The sequence below is a fragment of the Phyllostomus hastatus genome, unplaced genomic scaffold, assembly GCF_019186645.2.
Source record: "Phyllostomus hastatus isolate PE091 unplaced genomic scaffold, TTU_PhHast_1.1 phas_scaffold_12, whole genome shotgun sequence".
NCBI classification, from domain to species: domain Eukaryota; kingdom Metazoa; phylum Chordata; class Mammalia; order Chiroptera; family Phyllostomidae; genus Phyllostomus; species Phyllostomus hastatus.
Window position 1 is genome coordinate 1800679 of NW_025334007.1, and position 16395 is coordinate 1817073.

At 42.5% G+C, this 16395-nt stretch overlaps 1 protein-coding gene across 2 annotated transcripts in view; it reads left to right on the forward strand.

Moving 5' to 3' along the window:
* The window catches only part of DMD (dystrophin), a 1939942-nt gene that overhangs the window by 714834 nt on the left and 1208713 nt on the right, over positions 1-16395 (forward strand). For both annotated transcript variants that reach the window (XM_045855895.1, XM_045855896.1), the window contains exons 27-29: positions 1102-1284; positions 4614-4748; positions 6460-6609. In XM_045855895.1, coding sequence (XP_045711851.1) covers positions 1102-1284; positions 4614-4748; positions 6460-6609 — 468 coding nt within the window. The remainder of the gene's footprint in view (positions 1-1101; positions 1285-4613; positions 4749-6459; positions 6610-16395) is intronic.

A 16395-nucleotide genomic window follows, 5' to 3' on the forward strand; every position in this document is an offset into this window, starting at 1 on the left:
CAGAGGTAGCTTTTATTAACCAGGATAGGGGAGTGTTTGGCATTATGTGGCTTGGACAGTTTTTATGTCCTTGTCTGCATTCTAACATGATGATGGATGGATTAGCGGTGTGGCCATGGGTCTGCGATGCTACCGTGGTAGCCTTGTCTGATGTTGGTATTCTGTGGACCAGTTTACCTCCCACAGGAGATGACTGAGGCATGGTTGGGAGTCCCAGGCCGGCCCTCCCCGGTCAGGGGCTGCCTTCTCCTCGTCTTTCTCCTTTGTGTTTTCAGTTACTGAACAGAACTCTCTTTGACCAAAATATAGTCACAAATATAGAATGAAGATGTTTCTATATTAGTGATCTTTTTTTTTTAATTTATTTATCTTTAGAGAGGGAAGGGAGGGAGAAAGAGAGAGAGAAACATCAATGTGCGGTTGCTGGGTGGGGGTCATGGCCTGCAAGCCAGGCATGTACCCTGACTGGGAATCGAACCTGCGACACTTTGGTCCATAGCCCACGCTCAATCCACTGAGCTATGCCAGCCAGGGCAGTGATCTTTTGATTTAAATAATATTTGTACTGATCTCCATATTATTCATCCATCTGAGTAATTTACAAGTAATTTCAATTCTAGACTATGAGATATTTTTTAATTTGGTATTGAAATATTTGTTTACCGCTTGTTTTATGTAGAGAAAGATTGAGAAATACAGGTATCTACGAATACATACCCCTGTACAGATGACTTTCTCAACTATTCTGATGAAAGATCTATCATGTTCTGATTATGATTGTTTTCTTTCAAATTCCCAATTTTAACTAACCCTAAATTTATGCACGTGATTGGAGTCAGTATTGATTTTTTTACATTAATCTCACTCTAATAGACACATTGTGGGGAAGGAAGTATGTGATGGATGAGACTGTGGGAGGGCTGGGTGGGTGGGGAAGGGGAGGGTAATGGGGGAAAAATGGGGACAACCGTAATTGAACAACAACAAAATGGTATTATCGCATTATCATGCTATTTCTGACCCAACTTTTTTTTTTTAAAGAAAGCATGTGGGAAGGGAAGGCCCTGTCTTGCTATGAGCAGAACATTCTTTCTTTTCCAGAGAGCTAAAGAGGAGGCCCAGCAAAAAGAAGCCAAAGTGAAGCTCCTGACGGAATCCGTGAACAGTGTCATAGCTCAAGCCCCACCCGCAGCACAAGAGGCCTTAAACAAGGAGCTGGACAGCCTCACCAGCAGCTACCAGTGGCTCTGCACCAGGCTCAATGGGAAGTGCAAGACTCTGGAAGTCAGTTGCTTTTCCTGATTTTTATCAATTTGTGCCAACTTAGGGTCACGGGTGAGACGTGGGTGAGACATAGTGATCAAGCACATGGACTCTGGTATAAGAACACTTATGCTCAAATTATTCATTTAGGCACTTTGAGCTTGTGACTTTGGGCTAGTGGTTTAACTTGTTAGACTCCTCTCTGTAAGATGAACTTAAAAAGAGTACCTATTTCATAGGTACTATTGAGAAAAGTAAGTGAGGTGTTCTGGTTAAAGTACTTAGCCCACTGCTCAGTGAATGTGAGCAGCTATCATTCTTCTTCTTCTTCTTCTTATTATTATTATTACCATGGTATTATTTCTGGCCCATCCTCTTTGTTTGTTTTTGCCACCTAAGGATTTTTCATGTTTGTTTCATAGATAAGCTATGAATTTAAAATGGTTTCCTTTGCCTTTTATATGGCATTTCAATATGGCTAATTCAGGGTGGGGCATTATACCCATCAGCTTCATTTACCATTTGGAAAAAAAGTTTCCTTTTTTGTTTGTATTCTCTTCAAAGCCAATTTCTTTTTTTAAAAAAGATTTTACTTATTTATTTTTAGAGAGAGAGGAAGGGAGGGAGAAAGAGAGGGAGAGAAACATCAATGTGTGGTTGGCTCTCACACACCCCCTACTGGGGACCTGACCTGCAACCCAGGCATGTACACTGACTGGGAATCTAAGTGGCAACCCTTTGGTACACAGGCCGGCACTCAGTCCCCTGAGCTACACCAGCCAAGGCTGAAAGTCAATTTCAATTCTGTGATTTCAAAGTAATTTTAAGTTCCAAACTGTTAATGCTAAGTGGTGTTTAGCTCCAATTCAGGCTGCGAGACCATATTTTATTTTGCCAAGGTGACCTTTAAAGCCAGTACATTCAGCCTCCCCAGCTGCGTCCTTCAGATGCATTGAGGACACAAGAGGCCATCCATCCTGATGGTTAAATCAGCAAGATAGTTCATTACCTCAATCTGCACCAAAGTTAACAAGACACATTACCAATTGCATCTCCTTATCTTCAAAATTCTAAAGTACCCTAGGGTATTGAAGGAGATATTTATATTTTCCCATTGGGATTTTTGCCCAGAAGGAAGACAGCCTGTAGTCCAGCAGGAGCTGGAAATGACCCACATTTAATATTTCCATCATCTTTTAAAGCAAAATACTTAATTTTACTTTTTTTGTGTGGAAAACTATGTAAAATACCCAAGCGAGTATGGGTAAGCTGGCCAGGCAGGTTAGACTGATAGTTTTCCTCAGGTAGGGAAGGAGTGGCTTCTGTCATTTGCCAGGGCTAGGAGCAGAGGTGAAAATATGGGGATTTGGATAGAATGTTAGTTTCTCCCAAAATAAAACTTGCTTCCTAGCCTTCATTTTTAGTAGAAGAGGGGTAGGCAGTGCTATAAGTGATGGTGGTGATTGTACTATTATATTTTTTTATTTTCCTGATATTTATAATTTCAAAACTAGTGGAAAATGACTTTTTTAAAAGATTTTATTTATTTATTTTTAGAGAGAGGGAAAGAGAGGGAGAGAAACACCAGTGTGTGGTTGCCTCTTATGCACCCCCTACGGGGCACCTGGCCTGCAACCCAGCATGTGCCTTAAGTGGGAATTGAACTGGCGACCCTTTGGTTTGCAGCCTGGTGCTCAGTCCACTAAGCCATACCAGCAAGGGTGGAAGATGACTGTTTTTATATTCTTATCTTCCAGTGCATCTTCCTGAGTTTATCCTGACAGACATAACCATGATCCAGAAATGCCTTTATTATTCCTTTGCTTACAAATATTTTATCACACAGAGAGGACTTTCTAAACAATATGTTGCTCAATTTTGCTTGTTTTGAGCATTACAAAAAAATGGTAACCCATACTATACAGCTTTCTAGAGCTTGCTCTTTTTGCCCCCAACTTTTTGTGTCTGAGATTCATCCATATTGTTCTGCTTGTGAGTGTATTCATTTTTACTTTCTTATTCTCAGTTTAAATGGGGCACAGTCTGTATGCTTGTATCCATCCATTCTCCTGCCAGTGGATATTAAAGTTGCTTTCTTTCTTATTTAAAATTTTGGTTATCACAAAAAAATGCTGAAATGAACATTCTCGTGACTGTCTGTGTCGTCCACGCAAAACGGTTTCTCTGAGGATATGGACTGAAAATTGGAATTGGTAGGAGGTTGGGTATGGAATATTCCCCTTATCGAGAATGACAAACTACTTTCCAAACTGCTTATTGCAGTACACACACCTACTAGCAAGAAATGCAAATGTGTGTTATTGTATGTCTTCTCTCATACTTAAACTTGTCAGAATTCTCATATCTGTCTATCTATCTATCTATCTATCTATCAGTCATCATGGCATAAATACCTCATTGTAATCCTGTCTTACATTCTCCTGATTATTGAATTTGAATGTATTTTCATATGTTTATTGGATACACATTCTTTTTCTTTGAAATACTACTCCATGCTTTCCTTCCCCATCCCAATGTCAGAAAGATACTCTTCTATATATTCTGGTAGCAGTCTTAAAGTTTTGCTTTATAGTGTATAAGTCCTTTTGCATGTCAATCATTTTTTTAATATATATCACAGCCATTTAAAAATAGCCATACCCTTGATATAGGTCAAAGTCATATTTATGATAATAGAGCACAAGGAAATAATTTGAAATAAGAAAAAAATCCCTACATATGATGACGTTCACCACAAATTTGTAAGAGCAGACAAAAATAAAAATGATATAACTATTCAGTAAACATTGTTAAAGAAACAAAAAAAGTGTAGCCACTTAAATTTAACCTTAGATTTTCATTAAAAATATCTTCCTAGTATTACAGAAAAATTATATGATGTAATAGTTAGTGAAAAAGCACAGTAGTTAAATCCATACTTTAATTTTAACTATCAAATTTATATATGCTAAAGTTTAAAGGAGGTCACGGAAAAGCAGTGGTAGTTGATGTGTTGGGATGTTAGGTTTATAGATGCATTTTTAGTTATACTTTTATTTTTCTGTTTCCCAGACTTTAATGTTGATGAATTATTTCTTTATTTAAAAAAGTAAATCACTGAACCTTGAATTTATTCATGCACTAAGATATTTCCTTAATGATTTGTAATTATGGACATATTAAGTGATCAAAATGACTAGTCGCATTTTCAATGATCTACCGCGAAGGAAAGGTGAGCGATGTAAAAGGAATGTTGTATTTTTAGAAGTTTTAAAAATGGAAATGCCAAAGTCTCCTTGTCACTTTTCTGCTAAAATATTTCATCTGGGATCTTCCTTTTTTTTTCTTAGGAAGTTTGGGCTTGTTGGCATGAGTTACTGTCCTACTTGGAGAAGGCAAACAAGTGGCTAAATGAGGTAGAACTCAAACTGAAGACCACTGAGACTCTTCCTGGTGGAACTGAGGAAATCTCCGAGGTGCTAGAAGTACGTTGTCAATTCATCTAACTGATGACCATTCATATGCAGCATCAAAAGATGTCAAGGACCAAATAACAAGTTCAAAGAGAGCAGCACACAGACTAGCTGCCATACCTCCCTCCCCCGCCCCCACCACTGGCACTATGGATGAAGCCTTTGTTTCCTCTAAAATCCTTCCAGTCTTAAGGATTTAAAAAGTTTAAATAACCTCTATAGAGGATATTTGTCTTCTGCTGTATCACTAAGTTCTATGTTGACAGTTTTCTCTGCCTGCTTAAGTCTACTACAGACCTACAAAGACAGTTTGGATGCACAACTTTCCTCCTTTCAGAGTAGGGCGAAAGGGGATAATAATGTAAAATATTATTTCTAGTTTCAAAGCTACATTTACTACATCGGGATATTTTTTAAGTTATTGAAAGTCATCGATTCATACCTTATGGGATGTGTTGAGGTATTAAATGGGCATGCTTTGATATTAGAAATGTCTTTAACATGCTCATATAATTTAATACACTCCAAATTTTAGTATATTTTCAAGTTCTATTTTGAAGGCTTTTAAAAATAAAATGAAAAGGGTTTTCATACATAAATTTCAATTTATGTGAACTTCTGATACTTAATCATCAATACTGTATTCATTTTATTATACTTTTGCGTACTCCTGTATCTAAAATGAATATGTAGTCGTGGCATATCTATTGTGTGTAGAACCATATGTGGTCCAGCCCCTGTGTAAACATGCTAAAATAAGGTATATAAATTAATCAAAATGTGAAGAAAATGCAAAATGTCCCTTTAGATAAAATATAATTGGGGTCTCAGAATGTAAGAGCAGAAACCTAGACATCATTGTATCAAACTTTCTTATTTTCACGAGAGAATTATAAAAGCGGAAGAGGTAGCGCATAGCAGTGGGAGGCCCCCCCATGGACTCTACTTTAGGCCTGTCCTATTTAGAGATGTTCATTGACCAGACATTCCTTGTGAATCAGCAGCAATGCACTGCATCTTCTGAAAAAACGGAAGCAAACTTACATGGCATTAGTTAAAGGATGGTATCCAGAACAAAGGACACGTCATGCAGTTAGGTATCCTATCACATGACCACATGGAGGGACCTCATTTTCATTTCTGTTGCCTCCCAGTCCAAAGATGGCCGCTTTACCTCTGGGTGTGTAAAAACATTTGAAGGGCGAAGGTTTTCCTTTTAAAGAGACTGTGCCTTTTTTTTTAGGTTGGGAAGGGAACCTCTTGAATTTCTACCCACATAGCACTGTCAGAATCATGTCATTTTGCCATCAATAGGCGTAACAGGCATTGAGTATTTTACCTTTCCCAGTTTTAGAGTAGCGGGCATCAGAGAAGGAGGTGGCTGTGAATCGTTTTTAAGTGCCTCATTCCACACTCTTACCATAAGCCCATGAAGATTTACAAGGAGCAACAAAATAGAGGGTGGGGCGAAAGGAGGTTTGCAGTTATGAGTACATGAAGCACAGAGTTTATTCCTGTATTACTTATTAATCATTGTATTGTTCTCCATCCGAACAACTGCAAACCTACTTTTGCCCCGCCCTCTATTTTTTGAAATAACACCAATCTTTCATGTTTTATGTTCCCAATTCAATATTGCTTCAGAAGTCACCGAGCATTTTGTATTAATTCAATGTATTTAGAAAAAAGAAGACAACCAGTAATTATTGCAACTGTGTTTCAGTCACTTGACAATTTGATGCAACATTCCGAGGATAACCCGAATCAGATTCGCCTACTGGCACAGACCCTAACAGATGGCGGAGTCATGGACGAGCTGATCAACGAGGAACTGGAGACCTTTAATTCTCGGTGGAGAGAACTACATGAAGAGGTATGATGATAAGAGTGAAACATCTCTAAACTGATTTGCATAAACCCCTGGCAAATACTTTTAGGCTTCTCAAATAAAACGAGGAGTATTTAAACATGAGCTCAGCTTCCGCATTTCAGAAACTGTCACGTGCTAGACATGACTGACGTATTTACATGTTTATTATATCATTTTGGCCTGAAGAAAACACTTTCAAGTAGGGATTTGATTTGTACAGGAAACTGAGACATGCCAAATATAGAAACATGCTCAACTCCACGAAGGAGTAAATACCCTGGTGTTCAAAATCAGTTCTTCTCTGACGGCAAAGTTGTTTTTCCTACCCAGTTATGCAGTGTGTGTAGGTATCTCCACATCTATCCACCTCTCTCTGTCTCTTTCTCTGCCTGTCGCATTCACTGTGAACGTATACACACAGATGCACACATGCATTTGTTATGGTCAGGTGTTATCTAATAATAATACATGTGATTCTGTCGGTACCCCAAGAGACGGGATACGGTTTGTTCTTCCCAAGTGATAAAAAAGAGTTTTTATATTTACACATGGTATGAATTTTTCAAATTGAAATAAAAAGAAAATAACATACTACACTTCTCCATCTCAAATAGTATTTGGCATACACTCTTTGAAATCAAGAGTGGCTTATTTGTCAAGAAGAAAGAAATAGCTTGTAATGAAGTTTGGTTTTATACGCACTTATCTGGTACATCTGTAATGTGTGAGACACTGTCCTAAGGTTTGCTGATAAGTACGAAAAAGTTTCTGTCCTCCATTACTTATAAATATTGACTGGCTAAGCAGAAGCTTCTTGATTTGTTAATATGTTTAGGACATGAAAACACATAATGTTTTAAAACAAGTAATATTCTTATAAGAAACAAAAAGTAGTGTCAGAACTTATCACAGAGCATTAGAGAACACAGGAAAAGTGCACACACCCACGTGGGTGAGCACAGGGAGGCTTTGAGGGTAGCTTTCCTGGAGGAGATTCCCTGTGAATTATTGTGAACATTTTAAAGTGAGAGTAGGACACAGCCAGCTGGGGAAGTGTGGGCAGGCAAGTCCAGGCAGGTGGACATGGCATGTGCAAAGAATCAGAAGTGTGAAGGTGACTCCATATGCAAATCTGCAAACCTTTTGGGTTTTCTGGAGTCTGAAATGCAAATGCAGGGAGGTGGCTAAAGGTGAGCCTGAGCAAGTAGGCATGAGCAAGATGGCCCAGGGAGATCTGTGCCTCACAAATACTGGGTCTGCACCCATGCCATCAGGGAGCCACCGAAGGGGGTCAAATGCAAAGGGGGAGGAGCCCCAGCTGGCATGGCTGGGTAGATTGAGCACTGGCCTGTGAACCAAAGGGTCACCAGTTCAATTCCCAGTCACAGCACATGCCTGGGTAGTGGGCCAGGTCCCCACTAGGGGGCGCATGAGAGGCAACCACACACTGATGTTTCTCCCCCTCTCTTTCTCCCTCCCTTGCCCTCTGTCTAAAAATAAATAAATAAAATCTTTAAAAAACAAAAAATAATGTGAGGGGGAAGGAGAAGAGGGATGCCACGATGAGATTACATGACCTCTGAGTGCCAGTGGGGCGGCGGTGGTGGAGTGAGAGGCAGGGAGATTGCAGGCAGTGAGATGCAGGAAGTAGTACTCTTTTCAGCTCAGTAGAAGGCAAGACCATTGATAACAGGTACAGAGAAAATGAAAAAAAGATCTCTGAGAGCCTCTAGGTTACTGATTTAGGTGATCAGGTATCTAAAATTTGTTATCAACAAGATTAGGAAACAAGAACAAAAAGCAAGTATGGAGGCAGAAGATCAGGCATCACTTTTTACCCTCCATGGAGCCTGAGGTGCCTGGTTAAGTCTGACGCCAACTGGAAACAATCCCTGAGTCAAGGGCCTAAGTGTTGGTAGTGAATTTGGAAGATGATACTGACAAGGACAAGCGAGGGAGGGAGGAGAGTGGGAATGAAAGGTTGGAAGGCTGCTGCAGGAAGGGTGCTTTTATCATTGTGTTCGCACTGGGCTCAGTCCCACTGGGAGCTATAAGGTAGTCACATAGATCTGTGTTATGGAGCATACTGTTAATTGTCCCATGATCTAATGGAAAGCGGAGTGTTTACCCATCGACTGTGGTCACTCTTGGTTTGAGGATTGCTGTTCGGTGCATAAAATCCCAGGATATTCTGGGCTACCTAAAGCAAGAAAACTGAGAAATGTGGGTGCTTAAGCAGGGGAATCTAGCAGGATGTGCAGTAACTGGCCCCGAGAGCTTAGGCGAACTCAGAGGTTGTGAGTTCGAGGGGCTATGTTGCACAGCCCCTACTGGGTCTGCTACAATACTTATGGAGCATCCAGGTGGGGCTATCCCATAATCCACTTCGAGAGAGATCTCTAGCCCTGAAGTTAAGGAGAGTGATTCAGACTAGTTATACATATAGGGGGTTGATCTGGCTACATGCCAGTTACAACTATAGAGTTCATGAGGTCACCAGAGGAAAACCAAAAGAAAAAGGATCATGGACAGAAGTTAGGGGGTTATAGCCCAAATCAAGTGTTAGGGAGGGGATACAGTATGTACAAAGGAGATGAGAAGACATGGTCAAAGAGGTAGAGGAGACTCCAGTAAAAACCAAGGTGCTGACGAGGAGCCGTCATGAAAAAGATGGCAAATACAATAACAAGGCTGGGTAAGAGGAAGACAAAAGGGGCGTCCCCTGGAGGGGACTTGGGGGACTGGGTGCAAAAGGTGAAGGGATTAAGTACCAGTCGGTAGGTACGGAACAGCCACAGAGATGTAGATCACCACATAACGAACAGAGTCAGTAACACTGTGATAACCATGTATGGGGCCAGGCAGGTACCTGAACCATTAGGGAGACTGCGGTGTAAAGTACATGGTTCTCCAACCACTCTGCTGCACATCTGGAAGCAGTACAGAGAAATACTGAATGGAAACTGTAATTGCAAAATGATGTTTTAATTTCAAAAAAAATTTAAAAGCAAAAAAAAATGGAATTGGGCCAGAAGGACAGCACTCATGACCCTGACTAGAGAGCAGTGTTGATGGAGTTTCCCTGGGAATAGAGAGACTGGTGACTGCACACCACAGAAGACAACAGAGAGGAAGAAGGGAGGACAGCAAGTGAGCATTTTCCTTGTGCAGAGTTGGTGGAGAAGGGAAAGAAAGGTCCTAGGCAGGGATGGTAGCCAGGGAGGTATGTGGGAGACCATTTGTTCATTCAGTGGGGGATGAGTTTAATTGTGTTTTTTGAACTTGAAGGAAAGAAGGCCTGAGTAGGACTTTGTCCAGTCCTCAAGAGAAGTAGGTGGGGCAGATCAGAGTGAGGGTGCCAGCAGCGAGCCCCCAAACAGTCCTTCATTCTGCAGCTATCATTGTGGAATAGTCCCCTTATCCGGTCAGTATGGGATTGCCCAGTGGAATTCCCAGCAGGCACTTGCCATTTTGTCCTGCTGGCACTGCTATAGAACTTAAGTTGAAGTAGCTATTCCTAGGTGGCAACTAAATCGTAGGTCATTTAAATTTGTATTTTGAAATGGAAATAGAATGTGCTTTTATTTATATTTGAATGTTAGTGTCAGGAGAGACATTGTAGTTCAAGCAAAAAAAATCAAGGTGCATTGTGAAACTGCCCTTGGCGAAGCTTTGGAAAGACCTCAATTTTGATCATTAGCGGCGTTCAAAATTTCTCTTTTCTGGAACAGAAGTACATGTGCTTAGGAACAGATCGCTCTCCGACCTGGTCTTGGCATCAGCCTCATTTACATACTACCCTTGCAAACCTTTAGTACCACAAACACTGCTTATGCATTCATATTTCAAAGGGCTTTGGTGTGGAACCTGGCGTTTCCCCCAAATAGATAATAATTCAACTCAACAACAAACATGGATTGAACACCTACTCTGCTGTGTCCAAATTGAGTTGTTAAAACTTTGAATGTTGAATCAGAAAAACTTGGATTGGAATAGCCCCTTGTATTAGACACTATCAGGTCACAGAAACTACATGGTAAGTTGCACAGGGAAGGTTTAATATCAATAACTATTACCTATTTACTGGGGATTAACTTTTAAGAGAGAATAGAAGGGAGCTCAAAAGAATACCCTAGGGCTGAGGAATAGCACCTGAGGACAGACCTGACTTGGGAAAGCAGAGATCTACCCAAGGCTGGGATTTAAAACCTGTTAGGAAAGAATGTATTTGTAGCCCACGAAAAAGTTCACCAGGTTGACCCAACCCAGAGCTCCTCCATAGTCAGGGGCTGAAGATTATATGAAGGGGATTTGGAGTGAGGTGCTGTCCAAATTCACAAGGAAGTCACCCATGGGGATGGTACTGAATTTGCTGGGAAGCCAGATGCATTGCCCAGTGGGCTTGCTGGAAAGCTGTCTGCAGTAGGTGCTGTTGAACTTGGGAAAACTGGCTGGGGCTTCAGGAAGCTGCCATGGACTTGTCACCCATGCTGAACTTGCCTCTGGGACACCCAAAGAACTTGTCAGAAGACACTTGTAGAGGGTGCCGCTGAAGTTTATGGGGAGAGAGTGGGGAACAGACAAGGTGAGCTCCACTGGGCAACCCACTGCCACAGGAGCAAGAAAGAAGTAAAAAACACATTGGAGCCAAGAGACTTTTACCCCCCCCCCGTGTCATTTTTTTGCAGTGTCATTTGCCTGCAGTGCCCTCTGCAGGCAAAGCTTAGCATGCCAACTGGCAAAGAGATTCCAGTATCACCAAGAGATCAATGTTGAAAGACCATAGAATTGATGACGGGCACATCCCATTACACCTCATTGGCTTTGTGACCGGGGAAGTATTTTCAAGCTCTCCTAACCTTATCTGTGATAACAGGTCCTGCTTCATTGAGTTCTGCTGAGAAAAATAGAAAATACTGCATAGAAAGTGCTTGCTACCGTGCTAGGAACATAGTACCTATTCAATAAATGAGCAGCATTTTTACTTTTACTAGGCTGTATGCTATAGTTGTGAGTAACTGCCTTCAAAATGTGCCCTCATCAGGAACATGAATAGACAAGAAAATACATATATTTTGATGTGAAAAACAGTGACATGGACCCACCTCCATTATTTAAGTACAATGCAGAAGACTAACAGAAGCCTTGCAATTGGAAGTTCTCCATTTCTACTTTCATGATCAATTAAGCAGAATGTTATAGTAACAATAAAGAAACTCGAAATAAAGAAAACTTGAAACCGCTATCAGCCCTGACTGTGCATATAGAAAATATCTAACCACCTGAGAGTAATTTGGCAAGGAAAATAAAGTGCATTCGGTGCTTTACAGCTTTGATGAAAAAAAAAACACATCATGTTAGAGATAAGAGCCTTCTCAGATTCCGTTGTGCTTGTCTTTAATATGCTGACATAACTTTAAAGATATGCTGTTGAGTTAAAACGATGGGTCGTAACAGGGTTTTCCTGTTTCTCAGGGTATAATCTTGATGCTTTGATCAATTCCAAACTACCTAGGTAATAGAGACACACCTAATAATTTGTCAGCTGAGTAAATTGTTTTCATGTTCCATTGATAATTTAGTTGAAAAGACCGGTGTTTTGATACAATGTAGATGGAGCCTTCAGATAAATTATCTAAGGGGATGGTGAAATAAAATAATTACAGTAACAGAGGTTTTAAATTGATTTATTTTAAAAAATCCATGCTGTATGTTAGATTGTTATAGTCAAACATCCTGAATTTTGTTTTAAGCCATAATTTTCTTGATTTTCTTTGTTGGCTAAAGCAAAACAGTTTTCCTGTTCATAAACAAAGTGCCCGTTCACTCGAAGGTGGGCCTTGGCCTGTTTTCTTTTCAATTAAATGCCTATGTCAGAGGTTTGTGTTTTTTTTTTTTATTGCCTACCTAATGTTTCTTATAGATGCAATTATGCAGAGCAAAGGTAACATTCAATTGCCTGCTAAATCAATCAAACAGCCAGAGTTTTTATTGCCTATGAATATTTAAAAGAGATGTGCTAGAACCCTTTCCTAATTTCAGAGTGCGGCTTTGCTTGCAGATAAGTAATAAATTAGTTCCATTCCTTGAAAAGGCGTCTTCCACTCTTCATAATCATATGGCACTATATTTTTCTACTCACAGTAATGATTTGAAAGATGGGTAGCAAACCAGGCAACAACTCCAAAATTCATACCAAATCATCTAATTTTTACTACTTACTATGGAGTAAGCAAGCTACAAAAGATATGTTAGTGGTACAGCAAAATGCATAATAATAGCAATAGAATAGTATAATGGTTACAAGGGCTCAAGCACTGCTGTGTCTGAAATGTATTTTCTCACTTGTTCTTTTTTATATATTTATTTTTTATTGTTCAATTACAGTCGCCCCACTATTTTCCTGTTGCTCTACTCTGCCCCGCCCACCCCTCCACAGTCAACCCCCCCCCCCCCCACTGTCTATGCCCATGAGTCTTCTAATTGTATTCCTTGGCTTGCCCCTCCCCCTTCTTCTTCAGTTATCTACTTCCCCTGTCCCCCTCTGATCCCTGTCAGTTTGTTGTTTATTTCCATGTCTCCGACTCTATTTAGCTCATTTGTAAAACATAATTGATCTTGACTGCTGAGTTTTTTTGGTGCCACCTTAAACCCCACCCATATATGGGCAAATATTAAAACCTGATGGCTGTGAGTACATATGGCAAAAAAACACACATATCAGATGCTCCCACCATTCAATTCCTGGCTAAAATTCACCCAAGAGAAATGAAAGGATGTACACAAAGATGTGAATACGTGAAATACTTTTGGTAGCTTGATTTGCAACAGCCTCACACTGGAAACAACCCAAAAGTTCATCAAAGGGTGAGTAGATAAACATACTGTGGGGTGTCCGTACACTGGAACAGTTCTCCCCCACGACAAAGAACACATCTTCCCGGCCCACCTGGGGAGAATGCGGGATGCGCAGTGAGCCTGCGTTGCCCGGCTACCAGAAAGATTCCGGCAGCACCCGGTAACGGTCACCTAGCAACTGGAGCCGCTGGGACAACAAAGCGTTGAAGCCGCTGGTCACCTTGAGGCCAGCGGCACTATGGCGGACAAGAAGAGGCTGTTTCAGCCTCAGCTCAAGGAGAAGTGGCTGTTCGGGATGCAGCCTCTGGAGCCCGTACCCCTGGGCCCTCATTGTAAGCGCTGGTACAAGTCAAGAGAACCTCCCAACTATTTGTTAAAGTACAGGAACAGGCTTATGAAGTACCCCATGGACACCCGGCGGTGGATATTTGTGAGAGAGGGGCTGGACGATTTCAGAACGGGCTGCCCACCTGCTGATAATCTGATCATTCGTGACCATAGGGAAGGCTTTCTTCCCTATGGGAAGAAATGGAGTCATGGAGTTCCCCAACCTCCCCCCAGAAAGACTCAGAAAAAGCTGCCCAAAGGAGCAGAACTACTTTCCAGGCTCTCATCAGCCCAGAAAGCACGGAAGGCTTTTGTAGAGGAGATTGAAGCCAGCCTGGCCCCGCACCCCTTGGCTGGTTGTGACCTGAAGGAATGTCTACCTGCAGACCTCTTACTAATGGTGCTGGAAGAGCTCGATCCTGACAAGAAGCTGGAGGACACCTGGGCTTATTGTGAGGCCATGAAGAACCGAAAGAAGTCCCCCACAAAGCTTGGTGAAAAACACCCTGAGGAAGTCAACCCTGAACCTTCTGAACCAAGTCAACCTGGGACCTCCCGGACAAGTCACCATGGGATGTCCCGAACACATCAACCAGGGACCTCCCGACTAAATAAACCAGTGACCTCTTGGCCAAGTCGTCCTGGGACCTCCCAGCCAAGTCATCCTGGGACCTCCCGGCCAAGTCGTCTTGGGGCTTCCTGGACAAGTTATCCTGGGATCTCCCAACCAAGTCACCATGGGATGTCCCAAAAAAGTCAACTGGGGACCTCCCAACCAAATCAACTAGTGACCTCCCGGCCAAGTCGTCCTGGGACTTCCCGGCCAAGTCGTCCTGGGACCTCCCAGCCAAGTCATCCTGGGGCCTCCAGGACAAGTTATCCTGGGACCTTTCGACCAAGTCACCATGGGATGTCCCAAACAAGTCAACCAGGGACCTCCCAACCAAATCAACTAGTGACCTCCCGGCCAAGTAGTCCTGGGACCTCCCAGCCAAGTAGTCCTGGGACCTCCCAGCCAAGTAGTCCTGGGACCTCCCAGCCAAGTCATCCTGGGTCCTCCTGGACAAGTTATCCTGGGATCTCCCGACCAAGTCACCATGGGATGTCCCAAACAAGTCAATTGGGGACCTCCCAACCAAATCAACTGGTGACCTCCCGGCCAAGTAGTCCTGGGACCTCCCGGCCAAGTAGTCCTGGGACCTCCTGGCCAAGTCGTCTTGGGACCTCCCAGCCAAGTCATCCTGGGGCCTCCTGGACAAGTTATCCTGGGATCTCCCGACCAAGTCACCGTGGGATGTCCCAAACAAGTCAACCGGGGACCTCCCAACCAAATCAACTAGTGACCTCCCGGCCAAGTAGTCCTGGGACCTCCCGGCCAAGTCGTCCTTGGATCTCCCGGCCAAGTTGTCCTGGGACCTCCCAGCCAAGTCATCCTGGGGCCTCCTGGCCAAGTTATCCTGGGATCTCCCGACCAAGTCACCATGGGATGTCCCAAACAAGTCAACCAGGGACCTCCCAACCAAATCAACTAGTGACCTCCCGGCCAAGTCGTCCTTGGATCTCCCGGCCAAGTCGTCCTGGGACCTCCCAGCCAAGTCATCCTGGGGCCTCCTGGACAAGTTATCCTGGGATCTCCCGACCAAGTCACCATGGGATGTCCCAAACAAGTCAACCAGGGACCTCCCAACCAAATCAACTAGTGACCTCCCGGCCAAGTCATCCTGGGACCTCCCAGCCAAGTCGTCCTGGGGCCTCCTGGCTAAGTCATCCTGGGACCTCCCGACCAAGTCACCATGGGATGTCCCCAACAAGTCAACCAGGGACCTCCCAACCAAATCAACTAGTGACCTCCCGGCCAAGTAGTCCTGGGTCCTCCCGGCCAAGTCAATCTGGTACCTCCCAGCCAAGTCAACTGTGACCTCCCAAGAAAGTCCACCAGGGATCTCCCAGGGAGTCTTTGCTGCCATGTTTAAACAAGTTTTAAACTTTGTCTTGTTTCCCAAGAAAAAAAAAAAAAGAAGTCAAGCAGAAAGGGTATTTCCTAACCCCCTGATATGCACAGAAATGTATGGAGAGAAGTTCATGAATTCTACAGATGGCTTGATACTTTTGGAGGCATGGCATTGATGACAATTTCATCATGAAACAGTTTAAAGTTGACTACATGTGCACACCTACCCACAATGCAGGCAAAATAAAGAAAGCAACCCAGATCCCTGTGGAACTATACTACAGCAAAGGGCTAGATGACAATAAGAAGGGAGAATTTGTCCTCCAGGAAAGTGACTGGGAGAGGAAACTCAGGAAACCACCTGATCCTTATAAACCCAAGCAGGTGAAGATAAGGTATGGAGCATGGTATCTGAACCCCAAGACCTGGAAAAAGCTAATAAATGATGAACCTTGGATTGATCCCAAAGTCTTAAAAGAACAGGGATATCATAGTCATGCAAGGGATCTTGAACTGCACGTTCTTGATGATCTTTATGGACCAATTGCCTTCAAAGATTTCATTGTAAGCAAGGCTACAGGATGCCAGGTGTGATTGAGAAGTTGCTTTTTGAGGAAGAAATGGACTTGTCATTCTGTTAAGACTTCTATAGA